The 15,105-nt window shown below is 42.2% G+C and overlaps 1 protein-coding gene across 4 annotated transcripts in view; it reads left to right on the top strand.

The window, feature by feature from the left end:
* The window catches only part of LOC129710527 (spermatogenesis-associated protein 22), a 50,355-nt gene that overhangs the window by 22,882 nt on the left and 12,368 nt on the right, over window positions 1–15,105 (top strand). For 3 of the 4 annotated variants that reach the window (XM_055657560.1, XM_055657558.1, XM_055657559.1), the window contains one exon: window positions 2,675–2,804. In XM_055657560.1, the coding sequence (XP_055513535.1) occupies window positions 2,675–2,804 (130 nt within the window). Of the gene's footprint in view, window positions 1–2,674; window positions 2,805–11,357; window positions 12,190–15,105 lie in introns of those variants that run through there. The other variant, XM_055657561.1, reaches the window with a different exon arrangement.

Raw genomic sequence — 15,105 nt, 5'->3', positions numbered from 1 at the left:
ATTTCCCGCACATTATCACGCCTACATGCACTTGGAGCAATTTACACATATCAAGTATACAAACCCGTACGTCTTTCGAGTATGGGAGGATACTGAAGATCTTGGAGAAACCCCATGCAGTCACAGGTAGAACGAAAAAACTCCGTACAGACAGCACCCATAGTCGGGATAGAACCCTCTGTAAGGCAGAAACTCTACCGCTGCCAGTTCTAGTGACAGCAATCATGAGCAAGAGTGCATATATATGCACATGGGGCAAGAATGGAGCACCAATTGCTTAAGGTTCCAGTAATTACCTTAAAATCTATTCTATATACTTATATAAAACTCTCATCTTGTCCTCTTGTTTGCGTTTTTTCTAAATTTGCGCAAAAACAATTCTCCATAGCGCTACGATCTTTTGCCACCATACTCGCCATTCTCCTGTGCTGCAAGTGCATCACGTTTTATTCCGACCGGTGAAATATTACAAAAAAAGCTATTGGTCTGTTATTCGCCGGTATGGCGACGCTGTCAATCCCTGGAGAATAAAGCTGAAGAAGCGGAGTGCGGGTGGGGACGGCGACCACCACATCGAGCCGGGTGCCGATGAGTGCAGCCGGGGCTGGGAGCCACTGAGTGCAACAGGTGCCTGGCCCTGGAGCCGGTGAGTGTGGTCAGAGCCGGAGTCGCTGCCATTCTCCTGTGCCAAGTGCATCAATTCCCCAAAAGCCCCCGGTATGGCGACGCCCCCTCACTCCCCACCCCTCCTACATACACACCTTCCCCTGAGTGCCCCCCCTGGAGCCCCCCACACACACACACCCCTCCCCCACATACCCCTCCCCCACACATCCCCTCCCCCCCACATACCCCTCCCCCACACCCACTCCTCTCTCCTCCCCCCAACTCCCAACCCTCCCCCATTCCCCTCTCCCACACCCCCTCCCCTGGCTGCAGAACGTCCCTGTCCCCCAGCTACAGAACGCTCCCACCGTTGTGTTGGGGGACGGGTGAGTGGTGGAATATTGCATTCGGGAATGAGTTGCGTTGGGGGACCAGGCCTCCCATGAGACTGGGACCCAAGGGTCCCACTTAGTCTAGTAAGCTTTTAAACGTGACCCAAATAAAGTCTCAATTCCAGGTAAATTCTGTCAATTATATGAATGTTTGAAAAGTATGTTTACACAGGAATGGTTGAATTTGTAAGTAGCATATTTAGAGTCATACAGCATGAAACGGGACCATCGGCCCAACTTGTCCATGCTGACCAAGATGCCCCATCTAGGCTAGTTCTGAGGGATGGAGTGGGAAATGTTTGGGCAGTGTGTGTTCACACCCTCTCCTGATCACAACTCTAAAATTATTCTTGGTAGGCCCTTTGTTATAAAATGTGCCCTCCACCCCTCCAGCACAGAATGAGAAGCAGCTCCAACATTACAGTGCCTCCAGGAAGATTACTAATCTCAGAGACAGACGTAAACAGTAACAACAAAAATCCCTATCTTTGCACATGTTGCTTTCCTCCAGAGATCTTATTATGTTTTCTAAAACATTGGGCCTTAATTAACAGCTTTTGATCATGGCCTCTTTCAGCACCAGCCTTTGAATACAGTGTGCTCATTTTAAAAACTGAAGGAATTGTATATTTCCAATTAATTTGAAATTAATGCATCTAAATTTAACAGTGTTGATTTTGGTCAGTTGATTTATTCGTGAAAAAAACTTGCTTTGATTGTAATGCGTCCCCAGATTCACACAGAGAGACAGACACATGTATCTGTTGCAAGCATTAACTGATGGCAATGCAAAAGTATGATAAGACAGTTTTTGCATTGCATAGCCAGTCTTCCTTGATAGGGTTGAAAGTATATTGGGACACCTCAATTAAAGTAATCATTGCAAGTAATAGAGATTGCCAGTAGGAATACTTTTGTTTGCTATTTTACTGGAGTAAGCCAAATAGAATACTACAAGGTAGAATAGACAATAGGTGCAGGAGCAGGCCATTTGGTCCTTCGAGCCAGCACCGCCATTCAATTCAATGATCATGGCTGATCATCCCCAATCAGTACCCCATTCCTGCCATTTTCCCATATCCCCTGACTTCGCTATTTTTAAGAATAGACAAGACTTCGACAAATGCAACTGGTGCATCATAAGGTCATGAGTAATAGGAGTAGCATTGAGCCATTCGGCCCATCAAGTCTACTCTGGCTGGTTAATCTCCCCCCTAACCCCATTCTCCTGCCTTCTGCCCATAACTTCTGACGTCTGATCTCAGCTTTAAAATCCACATACTTTCTTTCAAACGCATCTCCCCTTTCTCTGTATAATCCTACACTCCTTCAGTTGAGCAAAGACTGTTATATCCATTTCTGGCCTCTTTCATGTCCCAATTTCCATTGCCCCACCATGCCTTCCACTGCCTTAGCTCAGCTTTGACACTCCCTCCCTAACACTACACCTCCAGCTGGCTTCGCGTTGTAAGGTCCACCTCCGTGATGAAACATTTGATTACCAGCTCTTTTGTCTCATTATGTGGCTCAAATGTCCCTTTTTTAAAATAATATACATTATCTCAGGATGGTTTATAATATTGAAGGCAGCAATTAAATAAATTGTTGTTTACATCAACAATATTTCTATTATGATTAATAGAACAAGCTGAACCTTTGGTTTTCTTTATAAACAGAAGTCAAAGCCGGTCCAGATGAAATTTGCACAACCAGAAAATTCACTACGTGTTTTGACTACAACTTTAGAAGGCCTGAAACACTGGACCCAGTACAGTGATAGATTTGCATTACTATTTGAGGTCTTTGGTATGTGTACTTGTCTTTCTTTCACTCTTTGTAAATGCATGATTAATTTCTACATTAATGTTATGCATAAATTTAAATGTCCTTAGATGCCTGGTGAAAATATCCAATTTTTATTTCTTTGTACTGTGAACTGTTAATCAATCATTTAGAAATTTAATTTACAGTGCCCTCCATAATGTTTGGGACAAAGACCCATCATTTATTGATTTGCCTCTGTACTCCATAATATGAGATTTGTAATAGAAAAAATAATATGTAGTTAAAGTGCACATTGTCAGATTTTATGAAAGGGTATTTTTATACATTTAGGTTTCACCATGTAGAAATTACAGTTTATACATAATCCTCACATGTGAGGATGCAAATTGTGGAATGCAGAGGTAAATAAATAAATGACAGGTCTCTGTCCCAAACATTATGGAGGGCACTATATATCCATCAGAAACAAGCAAGTCTGAAGTAATGCTATAATGTAAAATACATAAACTAATATAATGAGCATTTGAGTCGAGGAACATTTTGCAGTTAATCAAGATTTATGTCATTTAGGTGGTGTTGGTAAGGCAGAGTTGCAGAGCACTGGAATTGTTCAGCAGGCCAGCCTGAATCTTTGGAGAGAAAAATAATTATCTTTTTCTTCACTAAGGATTTGTTAGAATTCGAGTGAATGGATGGAAGATATTTTGTTTATTTAGTGTTCCACTTTTGGCAAACCAAACACGAATTGGGTCTTGGATTTGTAGAACCCCGTTTCTAAATCCGCAAGTGTGACTGAGTTTCCACTAGCTTGTCACTTTAATTGTTCATTACACTCCCACATTCATCTCTCTTTCTTTAGCCCTCATTACTGTTACAATAAATCTCAATGTTAATTTGAGGAACAACGCTAGCTCCATCTTTCAAATAAGTATATTATTGCCTTCTGGATACACATTTATATTCAACAATTTCAGATGGTTAACTGTTCAGCCATGCATCTTTCCAGAGGCCATTTTTCCCCACCACTTTTCTATTAATTTCAAATGTCATTAATTTGTTCTTGTTTACATCATCACCTGGCAAACCTTGTGTTAAATCTTTACCATCCTCGGTCAGTTGGCACTATCACCACTTGTATCATCTAGAAACATAGAAAATAGATGCATGGCTGATCATCCAGAATCAGTACCCCTATTCGTGCCTTCTCCCCATATCCTCTGATTCTGCTAACCCGAAGACCTATATTCAACTCTCTTGAATATATCCAGTGAATTGGCCTTCTGTGGCAGAGTTTTCCACAGATCCACAATTCATTCCTAAATGGCCAACCCCTCTTGACCTGAAACGTTGCCTGTCCATTTCCTCCAGCATCATTGGAGGGAAATAGACAGATGAACTTTTGGGTCAGGACCCTTCTTTCATAGCCTATAATTTATCCGCAGATGCTGCTTGACCCAATGAGTTCCTTCAGCACTTTGTGCTTTGACAAGAATGTGTGTTCATCAGTGGGCCAATCTGATTTTTCTATCTAATTTAAAAATCATCACTGGTCTATATGTTAATGCAAAACTTTAATAAAATAATTATAGGCTATGAAAGTACTGGAGGAACTCAGTGGGTCAAGCAGCATCTGCGGATGAATTATAGGCTATGAAAGAAGGGTCCTGACCCAAAACTTCATCTGTCCATTTCCCTCCAATGATGTTGCCTGACCCGCTGAGTTCCTCCAGCAGTTTGTTTATTGATTCCTGCCTCTAGTTTCTTTTGTCTTCATAGGCTATGAATGGTAAACTAACTTATGTTCAAAAATAATTCGAGGAAGGCAGATTTGTAAATCAACAGTAGATGGCGCAAAAATCTAAAGTATAATTCTCGAATGCGGTGCATGAAAAATGAGTCCTTGACTATAAAGATGTAGTAAGCTAGCTTTGGAAAGGACAAGCAGGAGTCACCAATATTTCAAAGATCAAAATCTACAGTGATTCACAGATTAGTAAATTGTTCATGGTAATAAAGATAATATGCGCTGAGTACCAGCAACATTATTGTAGTCACGGTTTGCTGGAGGGATATGTATATGTGACCTGTACCCTAAATCTGGCTTTCACATAAGGCCCAGTCCTTTTATATAGGGCTCAAATCAGGTCTGCACACAAAACAAATCTCATAGTGGTGAGATTCCCGATCAAGTTGGTTTATTCAGGTTGCGACAATATATACTAGGAAGCACTTGAAGAGGTCCCAAAGTACTTCACTGACTCAACGCATGTGCAACATTTCATACTATTCGCTTTACAATGATTACTTGTGGGTACTAGATTTTGCAATAATTCACCAGTCACCTACATTTCTTTGTAGTCTTTCATCCTTGTTTTATCTCTGCTGCAATTGCCTCTATCTGACTGGCAGCTGGGACTTTTCTTCATGTTCTTAGAATACCATCTCCCATTTGCTTTGTTAATAGGTGTCATAAAGTGACTCCTATTATTGTCTATCAATTTTGTTGCGCTCAGCCTGGTTTACAAACATCCTATTTTAATCTTTGCTCCACCAATTCTGGCTTTTGTAATCAAAATACATCTCCAATACACCTTCTTGGAGTAATCGCTGCTATCTCAATTCCTGCCCGATTGACAAATATTAGGGTCTTCAACCGTATATTGCTTTTTTATTATGCCAAAATAAAAAATCAGAACACTTGCAATCAGTAACTGTACAAATACTAATACGTGCAATTTAATCTTAATCCATGTAGATTAGCATTCAGCTCCCAGATTCAGATCCCAGTTTCCAATAGTTTTTCCCAAATGTTCTCTACTTCTGAGTAATGCTTCCAAATAGTCTCAGTGCTCTCAAGCTATTCATGAACCACCATCTCACCCTCCTTCACTAGTACCATCCAGGCAGTGTGGTATCGGAGGACACGTTTTGAGAAATCTCCTTAATGTCTCATCCGCGTCATTTCTTGATGTAATAAAGTCTACTGTTGTCAAATGTTAATCCGATGGTACCTTCAGTTTCTTGCCTCTGATGGTGATCTGTCTCAGGAGACCTTGGATTATGACTGGAGGGTACAATTCCAGACATTGTTATCATACCATTTAGCAGAGTAACAGCATAATATTTTCCCTACAATAAGGCAACACTCGCAAATAATGCATTAGTCTTTAAATCAATCACAAGCTTATAGTTGCTATAATGTGTACATCCACGACCAGACTCTATTGCATTATTAGCTCTTCTGGGCAGGCCCAGTGTTTTCCACCTTGATGACATCTTTCCAACCTAATTCCCTAGATTTAGAGTTATTATCACGTGTAACGAGGGTGCAATGTTATCAAAACAGATCAGATTTACTACATACAGTGCATTCAGAAAGTATTCAGACCCCTTCACTTTTTCCACATTTTGTTACGTTACAGCCTTACTTTAAAATTGATTAAATTCATTTTTTTAATCATCAATCTACACACAATACCCCATAATTAAAAAGCGAAAACAGGTGTTTAGAAATGATTGCAAAGTAATTAAAAAGAAATAACTGAAATGTCACATTTACATAAGTATTCAGGCCCTTTGCTATGACACTCAAAATTGAGCTTCGATGCATCCTGTTTCCATTGATTCTTTGAGATGTTTCTACAACTTGATTGGAGTCCACCAGTGGTAAATTAAATTGATTGTACATGATTTAGAAAGGCACACACCTGTCTATATAAGGACCCACAGTTGACAGTGCGTCAGAGCAAAAACCAAGCCATGAAGACAAAGGAATTGTCTATAGACCAAGACAGGATTGTGTCGAGACACAGATCTGGGGAAGGGTATAAACCAATTTCTGCAGCATTGTAGGCCCCGAAGAGCATAGTGGCCTCCATCATTCTTAAATGGAAGAACTTTGAAACCACCAGGACTCTTCATAGAGCTGGCCGCCCGGCCAAACTGAGCAATCGGGGGCGAAGGGCCTTGGTCAGGGAGGTGACCAAGAACCCGATTGCCACTTTGACAGAGCTGCAGAGTTCCTCTGTGGAGATGGGAGAACCTTCCGAAGGACAACTATATCTGCATCAGACCAGTTGGGCCTTTATGGTAGAGTAGCAGACAGAAGCCACTCCTCAGTAAAAGGCACATGACAGCCTGCTTGGAGTTTGCCAAAAGGCACCTAAACAAGATTCTCTGGTCTGATGAACCCATAATTGAACTCTTTGGCCTGAATGCCAAGCGTCACGTCTGAAGGAAACCAGGCACCGCTCATCACCTGGCCAATACCGTACCTACGGTGAAGCATGGTGGTAGCAGCATCATGCTGTGGGGATGTTTTTCAGCGGCAGGAACCGAGAGACTATGTCAGGATCGAGGGAAAGATGAATGGAGCAAAGTACAGAGAGATCCTTGATGAAAACCTGCTTCAGAGCGTTCTGGACCTCAGACTTGGGCGGAGGTTCGCCTTCCCACAGGACAACGACCCAAAGCACACAGCAAGACAACGCAGGAATCGCTTCGTGACCAGTCTGTGGATGTCCTTGAGTGGCCCAGCCAGAGCCCCGACTTGAACCCGATCTAACATTTCTGGAGGGACCTGAAAATAGCTGTGCATCGACGCTCCCCATCCAACCTGACAGACCTTGGGAGGATCTGCAGAGAAGAGCGGGAGAAATTCCCCAAATACAGGTGTGCCAAGCTTGTAGCGTCATACCCAAGAAGACTTGAGGCTGTAATCGCTGCCAAAGGTGCCTCAACAAAGTACGGAGTAAAGGGTCTGAATACTTATGTAAATGTTATATTTCAGTTGTTTCTTTTTAATTACTTTGCAATTTTTAAACACCGTTTTCTCTTTTTTATTATGGGGTATTGTTTGTAGATTAAAAAAAATGAATTTAATCAATTTTAGAATAAAGCTGTAACATAACAAAATGTGGAAAAAGTAAATGGGTCTGAATACTTTCTGAATGCACTGTATCAATGCCATCAAGTCAAACTCAAGCATGAGGGAAGATAATAAATGCAGAATACAATTCTCAGCATCCATAGACAAACTCCAACGTTATAATGCGGAAGATGTGAATGTGACTGCACCTATGAGAATGTGACTGCACCACTGCTCTAATCCCTATCACTGTCTATCAGACTAGGAGAGGCCATTCCCCAGCATCATTGGTAATAACTGGATCTAATTATCTGATATTGGTTTGGCCACATGAACCATGTCAGCCTACTCACTATAAAATCCAGAGATTCTAGCTAGAGGAGGAAGAAGGAAGAGAGATAAAGGGTGGCATCTTCCTACTAGCTCTGTTCCCCTGTTGCAGGTTTGTGGAAGAATGAGCCACTGGGACAAACCTGAGACTACCAGTGCTACAGTGTGGTCAAGAGTGGGCTACTGGGAAGAAGCCCTAGACAGCCAGCTCTTCTGCTGAGGCGAAGACTGAGTGGTCGGGACAAGCCTGAGATGCCAGTTCCTCTTCCTGCCCATGGGCAATGAGGGATTGTGCCTACACATAGAGGCAAAGACTGAGCCGCCCGGATAACACAAAAACTGCCTCTTCAAGCTCAAAGCTGAGCAGCCAGGATAAAACAGACTGCCAGCGCCTCCTCACAAGGCAAAGGTGAACTGCAGGGAGAACCCTGACATAGAAACATAGAAACTAGGTGCAGGAGTAGGCCATTCGGCCCTTCGAGCCTGCACCGCCATTCAATATGATCATGGCTGATCATCCAACTCAGTATCCCGTACCTGCCTTCTCTCCATACCCCCTGATCCCCTTAGCCACAAGGGCCACATCTAACTCCCTCTTAAATATAGCCAATTAACTGGCCTCAACTACCCTCTGTGGCAGAGAGTTCCAGGGATTCACCACTCTCTGTGTGAAAAAAGTTCTTCTCATCTCGGTTTTAAAGGATTTCCCCCTTATCCTTAAGCTGTAACCCCTTGTCCTGGACTTCCCTAACATCGGGAACAATCTTCCTGCATCTAGCCTGTCCAACCCCTTAAGAATTTTGTAAGTTTCTATAAGATCCCCTCTCAATCTCCTAAATTCTAGAGAGTATAAACCAAGTCTATCCAGTCTTTCTTCATAAGACAGTCCTGACATCCCAGGAATCAGTCTGGTGAACCGTCTCTGCACTCCCTCTATGGCAATAATGTCCTTCCTCAGATTTGGTGTGGGCTGACATCACCACTCCTCCTCCTCCTCCGAAGTCCAGGACTGAGCCTCCGGGACAAACCCAAGATTGCGAGCGCCACCACACATGTGACTTGACTGCAAGGGACTGAGCCTCCATGCGGTCCCACCGTAAATAAAATATAACACAAGTTCACCCTACTGTTAGTGTAATGGCGTTGTCACTGCCAAACCCATGTAATTTCCGATGCCACACTTGGAGGATGCGGGAAACTCGCGTGATGGAAGAAGAAGTTCAAATGGAGGATTGCTAATATGTTGATTGGACTTCTTTATCTGGATGTGCCACTCCTTACCTTTGTCCCATTCTTGTAGCCAGAGTATCATTCCGAAGCACTTCTCTTGAAAAAGAAAACTGGATGTTAATGCACCTTGAGACTGTATGATGCCATAGTCTCTGGTGCTGAGCAAACGTACTACCATAATTGCGCTTGCTGCAGAACTCTGTATCTCCAGAGCCCTCTAAGGAATTGCTTTTAGAGATATTTAACTAACTAACTGGACAACTGCTGCTGGAAATATGAACAGAAAATGGTGGGAAACTGACGAAAGAAGAACTCTCTAGTAAGACCAGGAATGAGCTGACGGGCCAAGCCCAAGATCGCCATTGATCCATTGACAATAAGGGATTGTTCTCCACATCCCACACCAGTTGAAGAATAAGGAAGGTCCATTTTGCGTCTGCCACAGTAAAATGGCAGCCCCTCCCGAGACTATCATTCCGGTTAAAGTAAGCTAGCATACCTTAATGGTATGCGCCATGGTCTCATTAAGGATTGGGATGGTCCTGGAGTTTTTCCCTTGTATCCGTTGACAATGTTGGTTGTGCATTTCAGGACTTCAAGACTGGAACTTCATTCATACCTGCTGGTTGGGGGATGGTGTAGGTCTGACTATTGCATGCTTCTTCCATTGCTTAGCACATCTGATCCTGTATTCTAGCCAATCAATTTGGCATATCGCAGGCTTATACTTTTACGTCCATCAAAATAGTGTTGAACCCCAGAAGTGATAGTATTGAGAGACCCAGAGATATGGCAGGCTATGGTATTATAGATTACAGTTGAATGCTGTTCTGTTATTGCTGGTGATACACAGTGCTTTATGGATGCCAAATTTTGAGCTGTCAGGTATGTTCTGAATCTGTGCCACTTAGCACAATAATACTGCTCTGGAGGTGAAACTTTTCTTTCTTTAGTGCTGTGGTCACCTACCAACATTGTTGTGAGCATTTACCAATCTCTTGCAAAGCATTGAATTATTCTGCATTTTAGTTCCATATCTATGGCACCTTCTGCAGGTTTTAATGGCAAAACACGGAGACAAATAGAAATGATTGTTCTTTCAAGCTGAAGAGTAAATGGAAAATCTGAAGATAATCAACAGGTCAGGTATCAATGGAGAGGTAAAGTCATTGCTCATTTCAAAATGTTTGAAAAGGCGGTATTATACTTGTCAGAGAACTACTAAATAAAAATGTTGTAAGTGGATGTTTGCGAAGTGCATGAAAGTCTTGAGGCTGCTGATATGGAAAAGTGTACAGATGGTTGCAATTCTTATGAGAAAAAACAAATCAGTGAATCAGATTTGATGTGACTGTGTTAAACTATATTATCCATGACAGAAGGTAGCTATTCTTAGGCAGTTCTGGGGATTGAGGAAGACTTGCTTTCACTCTAGTTTCAATCTAATATAGAAAATGTTGACTTACTGTGGTGACATTTTGCAAGCCACACAACGGGTCAGGATCAAATATAACAGTACTGATCTTCAACAGGTAAAAGAAACAGCACAAATCATCCATATTACATCCATCAGAATAGTATTGGACCTCTAGCTTGGTAGTATTGAGAGAGCCTGAGATATGGCAGGCTATGGCATTATTGATTACACTCAAATGCAATTATGCTATTGCTAATGACACACTTGCTTATAAATGTCAAGTTTTGATTTGTCAGATATGTTCTGAATCTATGCCATTTAGCACAATAATAGTGATACAAACACAATGTTCTGGAGCTAAAACCTTTCCTTACAGGGACACTGCTGTGGTCACTTCTATTGTTGTAGGCAATTACCAATTTCTTGTAAGGCATTTAATTGTTCTGCAATTTCATTTCGTATGAGTCAAGAGTGTTTTATTGTCATATGTCCCAGATAGAACAATTAAATTCTTACTTGCAACAGCACAACGGAAACAAAATATGAATGACACTTTTTTAAGGTTTTGGTGCTGGAGCATGGAAATAAGAACCAGTGAGAGTATGGAGAGAATTAAAATGATCTTTCAGGCCAAGAGAGCGGCGAAGAGTAAATGGAAAATCAGAAGGTAATCAGCAGTATCTATGGAGAGAAAAATTAATTGATCTAAATTATTTTTGTCTCTCCTCAGATGATGTCAGACCTGCTGGGCATCTGCAGCATCTTCTGATTTCTAGCATATCCAATTTTTGTTTTTCCATTGAAATATTCATGGCAGTGAGAAAAACTTAAATGTTTCAAATCTACGTCAAAGATTGGCAAGGTTGTTAAGGTGGAAGAATGTGAAATGGTGTGAATGCGGTTTCAGAAACTTCACTCGGGGTCAACTAACCTAGAATAGTAGTTGGCAATAAATATATGTTCAGAGTTCTAACAGCTCTAAATATTCTCCAAATATGCTACCTGTACTTGTAACAATGGAAATTGTAGAGTGACCAAAGATAAGATTGATTCATTGATTGGTTGATTGATATAGCATGGAAACGGGCACTTTGGCCCACCCACATCACGCGACCATCGATCACCCATTCACACTAGTTCTATGTTATCCCACTTTCACACCCACTCTATATATTGGGGGAAATCTTTAGGGACCAATTAATTGACAAGCCCGCATGGAAGGAAATCCACGTGGTTACAGAGAAAGCTTGCAAACTCCGCACATACAGCTTGCAAGGAAGGATCGAACCTGGGTCACTGGAGCTATGAGGCAGCAACTCTACCAGCTGCACGACTGTATTGTCCTTTTATAAGATGAAAAGGACTGAAATTAATAAGAAAAACAAAATTTTACATGTGCTATCACATTTTTGTGGACCTAATGATGAAATTACCTATACTTCATTAGTATTTAATTAGGTTCATTCTCATCAATAACTTCAGTTTTCTGTAATGAAGATAGATGAATTGAATTAAGTAAAATGGTAATTGCATTATTAACCATGCTAATTTCAAAATGTTTGAAAAGGAGGAATTACACTTGTCAGAAACTGCTAAATAAAACTATAATAAGTGGATGTTTGCTAAGTGCCTGGAAGTCTTGAGGCCACTGATATTGGAAAAGTGTACAGATGGTTGCAATACTTAAGAGAAAAAACAAACCAGTGAATCAGGTTTGATGTGACTCTTTGTTACACTATATTATCCATGACAGAAGGTAGCAGTCGTGGGGATTGAGGAAGACTTGCTTCCACTCTAGTTCCACTCTAATATAAAAAAATGTGCCATACATTTTACAAGCAACACAACAGGACAAGATCAAATATAACAATTCTGAACTTATACAGATAAAAGGAACAGCATAAAATCAAGCTGACAATTGACACTCTGCTGGTCCATTTAAATGGGTTATCGCTATTGTGATCTACCAACGACAATGAAGTTACTGACAGTAAGGATACAGGGCCAGGAAACACTAGGGAGGCCTCCATTGTGCCTGGAAACATGGTCAACAGTGTGACCTGCAAGACTGAAACGCAGGGCACTATGGCTCCTTCCCTACTATCATTCTGTCCAATATGAAGACTCTAGAAAACAAGGTTGAGAACTTGAGGGCAAGGCTCTTTGCCTAAGGGAGTTGAAGGATTACTGTATTGTTTCATGGAGACATGGCTCACCCCCAGCTCCCCAGACTCAGCCCTCCAGCTGAAGGTTTCTCCATTCTTCACTTGGCTTCACCACCAAGTGACTGGACGAGGCAGGTTGTGGATCAGCAAGGAACCCTGATCTAATGGAACCCTCGGGGAAAGGGAGAGGTGGAGACGTCTGCTTCATTGTGGTGCTCAGACATGGCGGCTCTCTGCACCTAGAACTAACCAGTGCAGTGCCATTCCTTCTATCTCCTGAGGGAATTCACCTCCATCATCATGACCATGGTTTACATCCCGCGCCATGCAGATGTTTGTCTAGTGCAGGAGAAGCGGTACGCCCTGGTCAACAAATACCAAACAACGTATGTTGGCACCTTTCCCATCAAAGACGGGGTCTCCAGCCAGGTCAATTTGAAGAAGTCATCCTAATTACCACCAGCATGTGTCCTGCAGCTCCTGAGGATCAACAGCCTCAGCCACTGCTATTCCACTATCAAAGCTATCTACTGCTGCACCCCTCCCCATATGGGAAATCAGACCACCAGGGTGTGCTTCCTATTCATAGGCAGCGACTAAAGAACACAGTGAGGCCGCCACAGAGCTGGTCAGGGGAGGCAGAGGAATGACTCCACCCTTGCTTGGAGTGGGTAGATGTTCAAGAACGCGGCAAGGACATGACCGAATGAGGCACGGTTGTTACCAATTTCGTAAGGAAATGTGTGAATATGTGTGTTCCCACCAGAACCATCCAAGTGTTGGCTTGGATCAAAGCCATCCAGAAATGCTTCAGTCAGAAGGCTTGGATGGACCAAGAGTTCTGCAATCTTCTGATGATCAGGTATTGGGGAATTCAAGTCTGGCAATGGAGGTTCATATAGGAAGTCCATGTGCAACTTCGAAAAGGCAAGGAGATAGATACTGGAGGGTGAATATGCAAACTCCTAAACAGCACCTGAGGTCAGGATTAAACCCGGGTCTCTGGAGCTGTGAGGCAGCAGCTCTACCAGCCACGTCACTGCCACCCTAGTTATCAGCATTTTGAACATCTGTTTAGAGTACTGGGCAGGAGATGGCTGAAGAAGGTCCTGGTTATGCTTTTTCCCGTGACAGATGTCAGCTCTTAGTTAGTAAAGGTTGACATCTGGATTTGTCTCTTTTCTGAAGAGGATGGTAAAAGGATTCATAGCAAAAGGATTTGAGTATAAGAGCAGGGAGGTTCTACTGCAGTTGTAGTGTGTAGTGTAGTCTCAGTGTGGTGAGACCACACCTGGAGTATTGCGTACAGTTTTGGTCTCCTAATCTGAGGAAAGACATTCTTGCCATAGAGGGAGTACAGAGAAGGTTCACCAGACTGATTCCTGGGATGGCAGGACTTTCATCTGAAGAAAGACTGGATAGACTCGGCTTGTACACGCTAGAATTTAGAAGATTGAGGGGGATCTTATAGAAACTTACAACATTCTTAAGGGGTTGGACAGGCTAGATGTCAGAAGATTATTTCCGATGTTGGGGAAGTCCAGACCTAGGGGTCACAGTTTAAGGATAAGAGGGAAGTCTTTTAGGACCGAGATGAGAAAATCATTTTTTACACAGAGAGTGGTGAATCTGTGGACTTCTCTGCCACAGAAGGTAGTTGAGGGCAGTTCATTGGCTATATTTAAGAGGGAGTTAGATGTGGCTAAAGGGATCAGGGGGTATGGAGAGAAGGCAGGGATGGGATACTGAGTTGGATGATCAGCCATGATCATATCGAATGGCGGTGCAGGCTTGAAGGGCTGAATGGCCTACTCCTGCACCTATTTTCTATGTTTCTATGATCACAATTACAGCATAAGCTAACTTTTCCATGACTGATGGTGGTTTACAGGCAAGAATAGTTTAACATAGCATATATTTAAAAGATCTTATTGTTCTAGCTTCTTAATCATCTTTTGCTTGGGTATGTTCATAAAAAGTCTGAACTCTACTCCAATTGCATGTAGCCACTGGCAGTGATGAAAAATATTCTTAAGGAACAGTGAATTAGTTTTCGAGTTATCTAATCTTATGTGATTGAGGGACCTTTCTATGCACAAATTGACTGCCACATTTGCAAGAACATGGCGACAATTAAGAAGTAATTAGTTTGCTGCGAAATATTTGGTACCATCTGAAGATGTGAAGGGTGCTTAAATGAATACAGATTTGTATTCTCTGTCCATTCCCTATGCATTGGTTCTGGGCTGACGTTTCACAGGAATACCATACGTACAGTGATTTTCCTCAAAGTGAAGCTTATATCCTGTAATT

The sequence above is a fragment of the Leucoraja erinacea genome, chromosome 28, assembly GCF_028641065.1.
Source record: "Leucoraja erinacea ecotype New England chromosome 28, Leri_hhj_1, whole genome shotgun sequence".
In the NCBI taxonomy this organism is placed as follows: Eukaryota; Metazoa; Chordata; class Chondrichthyes; order Rajiformes; family Rajidae; genus Leucoraja; species Leucoraja erinaceus.
Note: the sequence above shows the minus strand (reverse complement) of the source record. Positions and strands in the feature narration are given on the sequence as shown.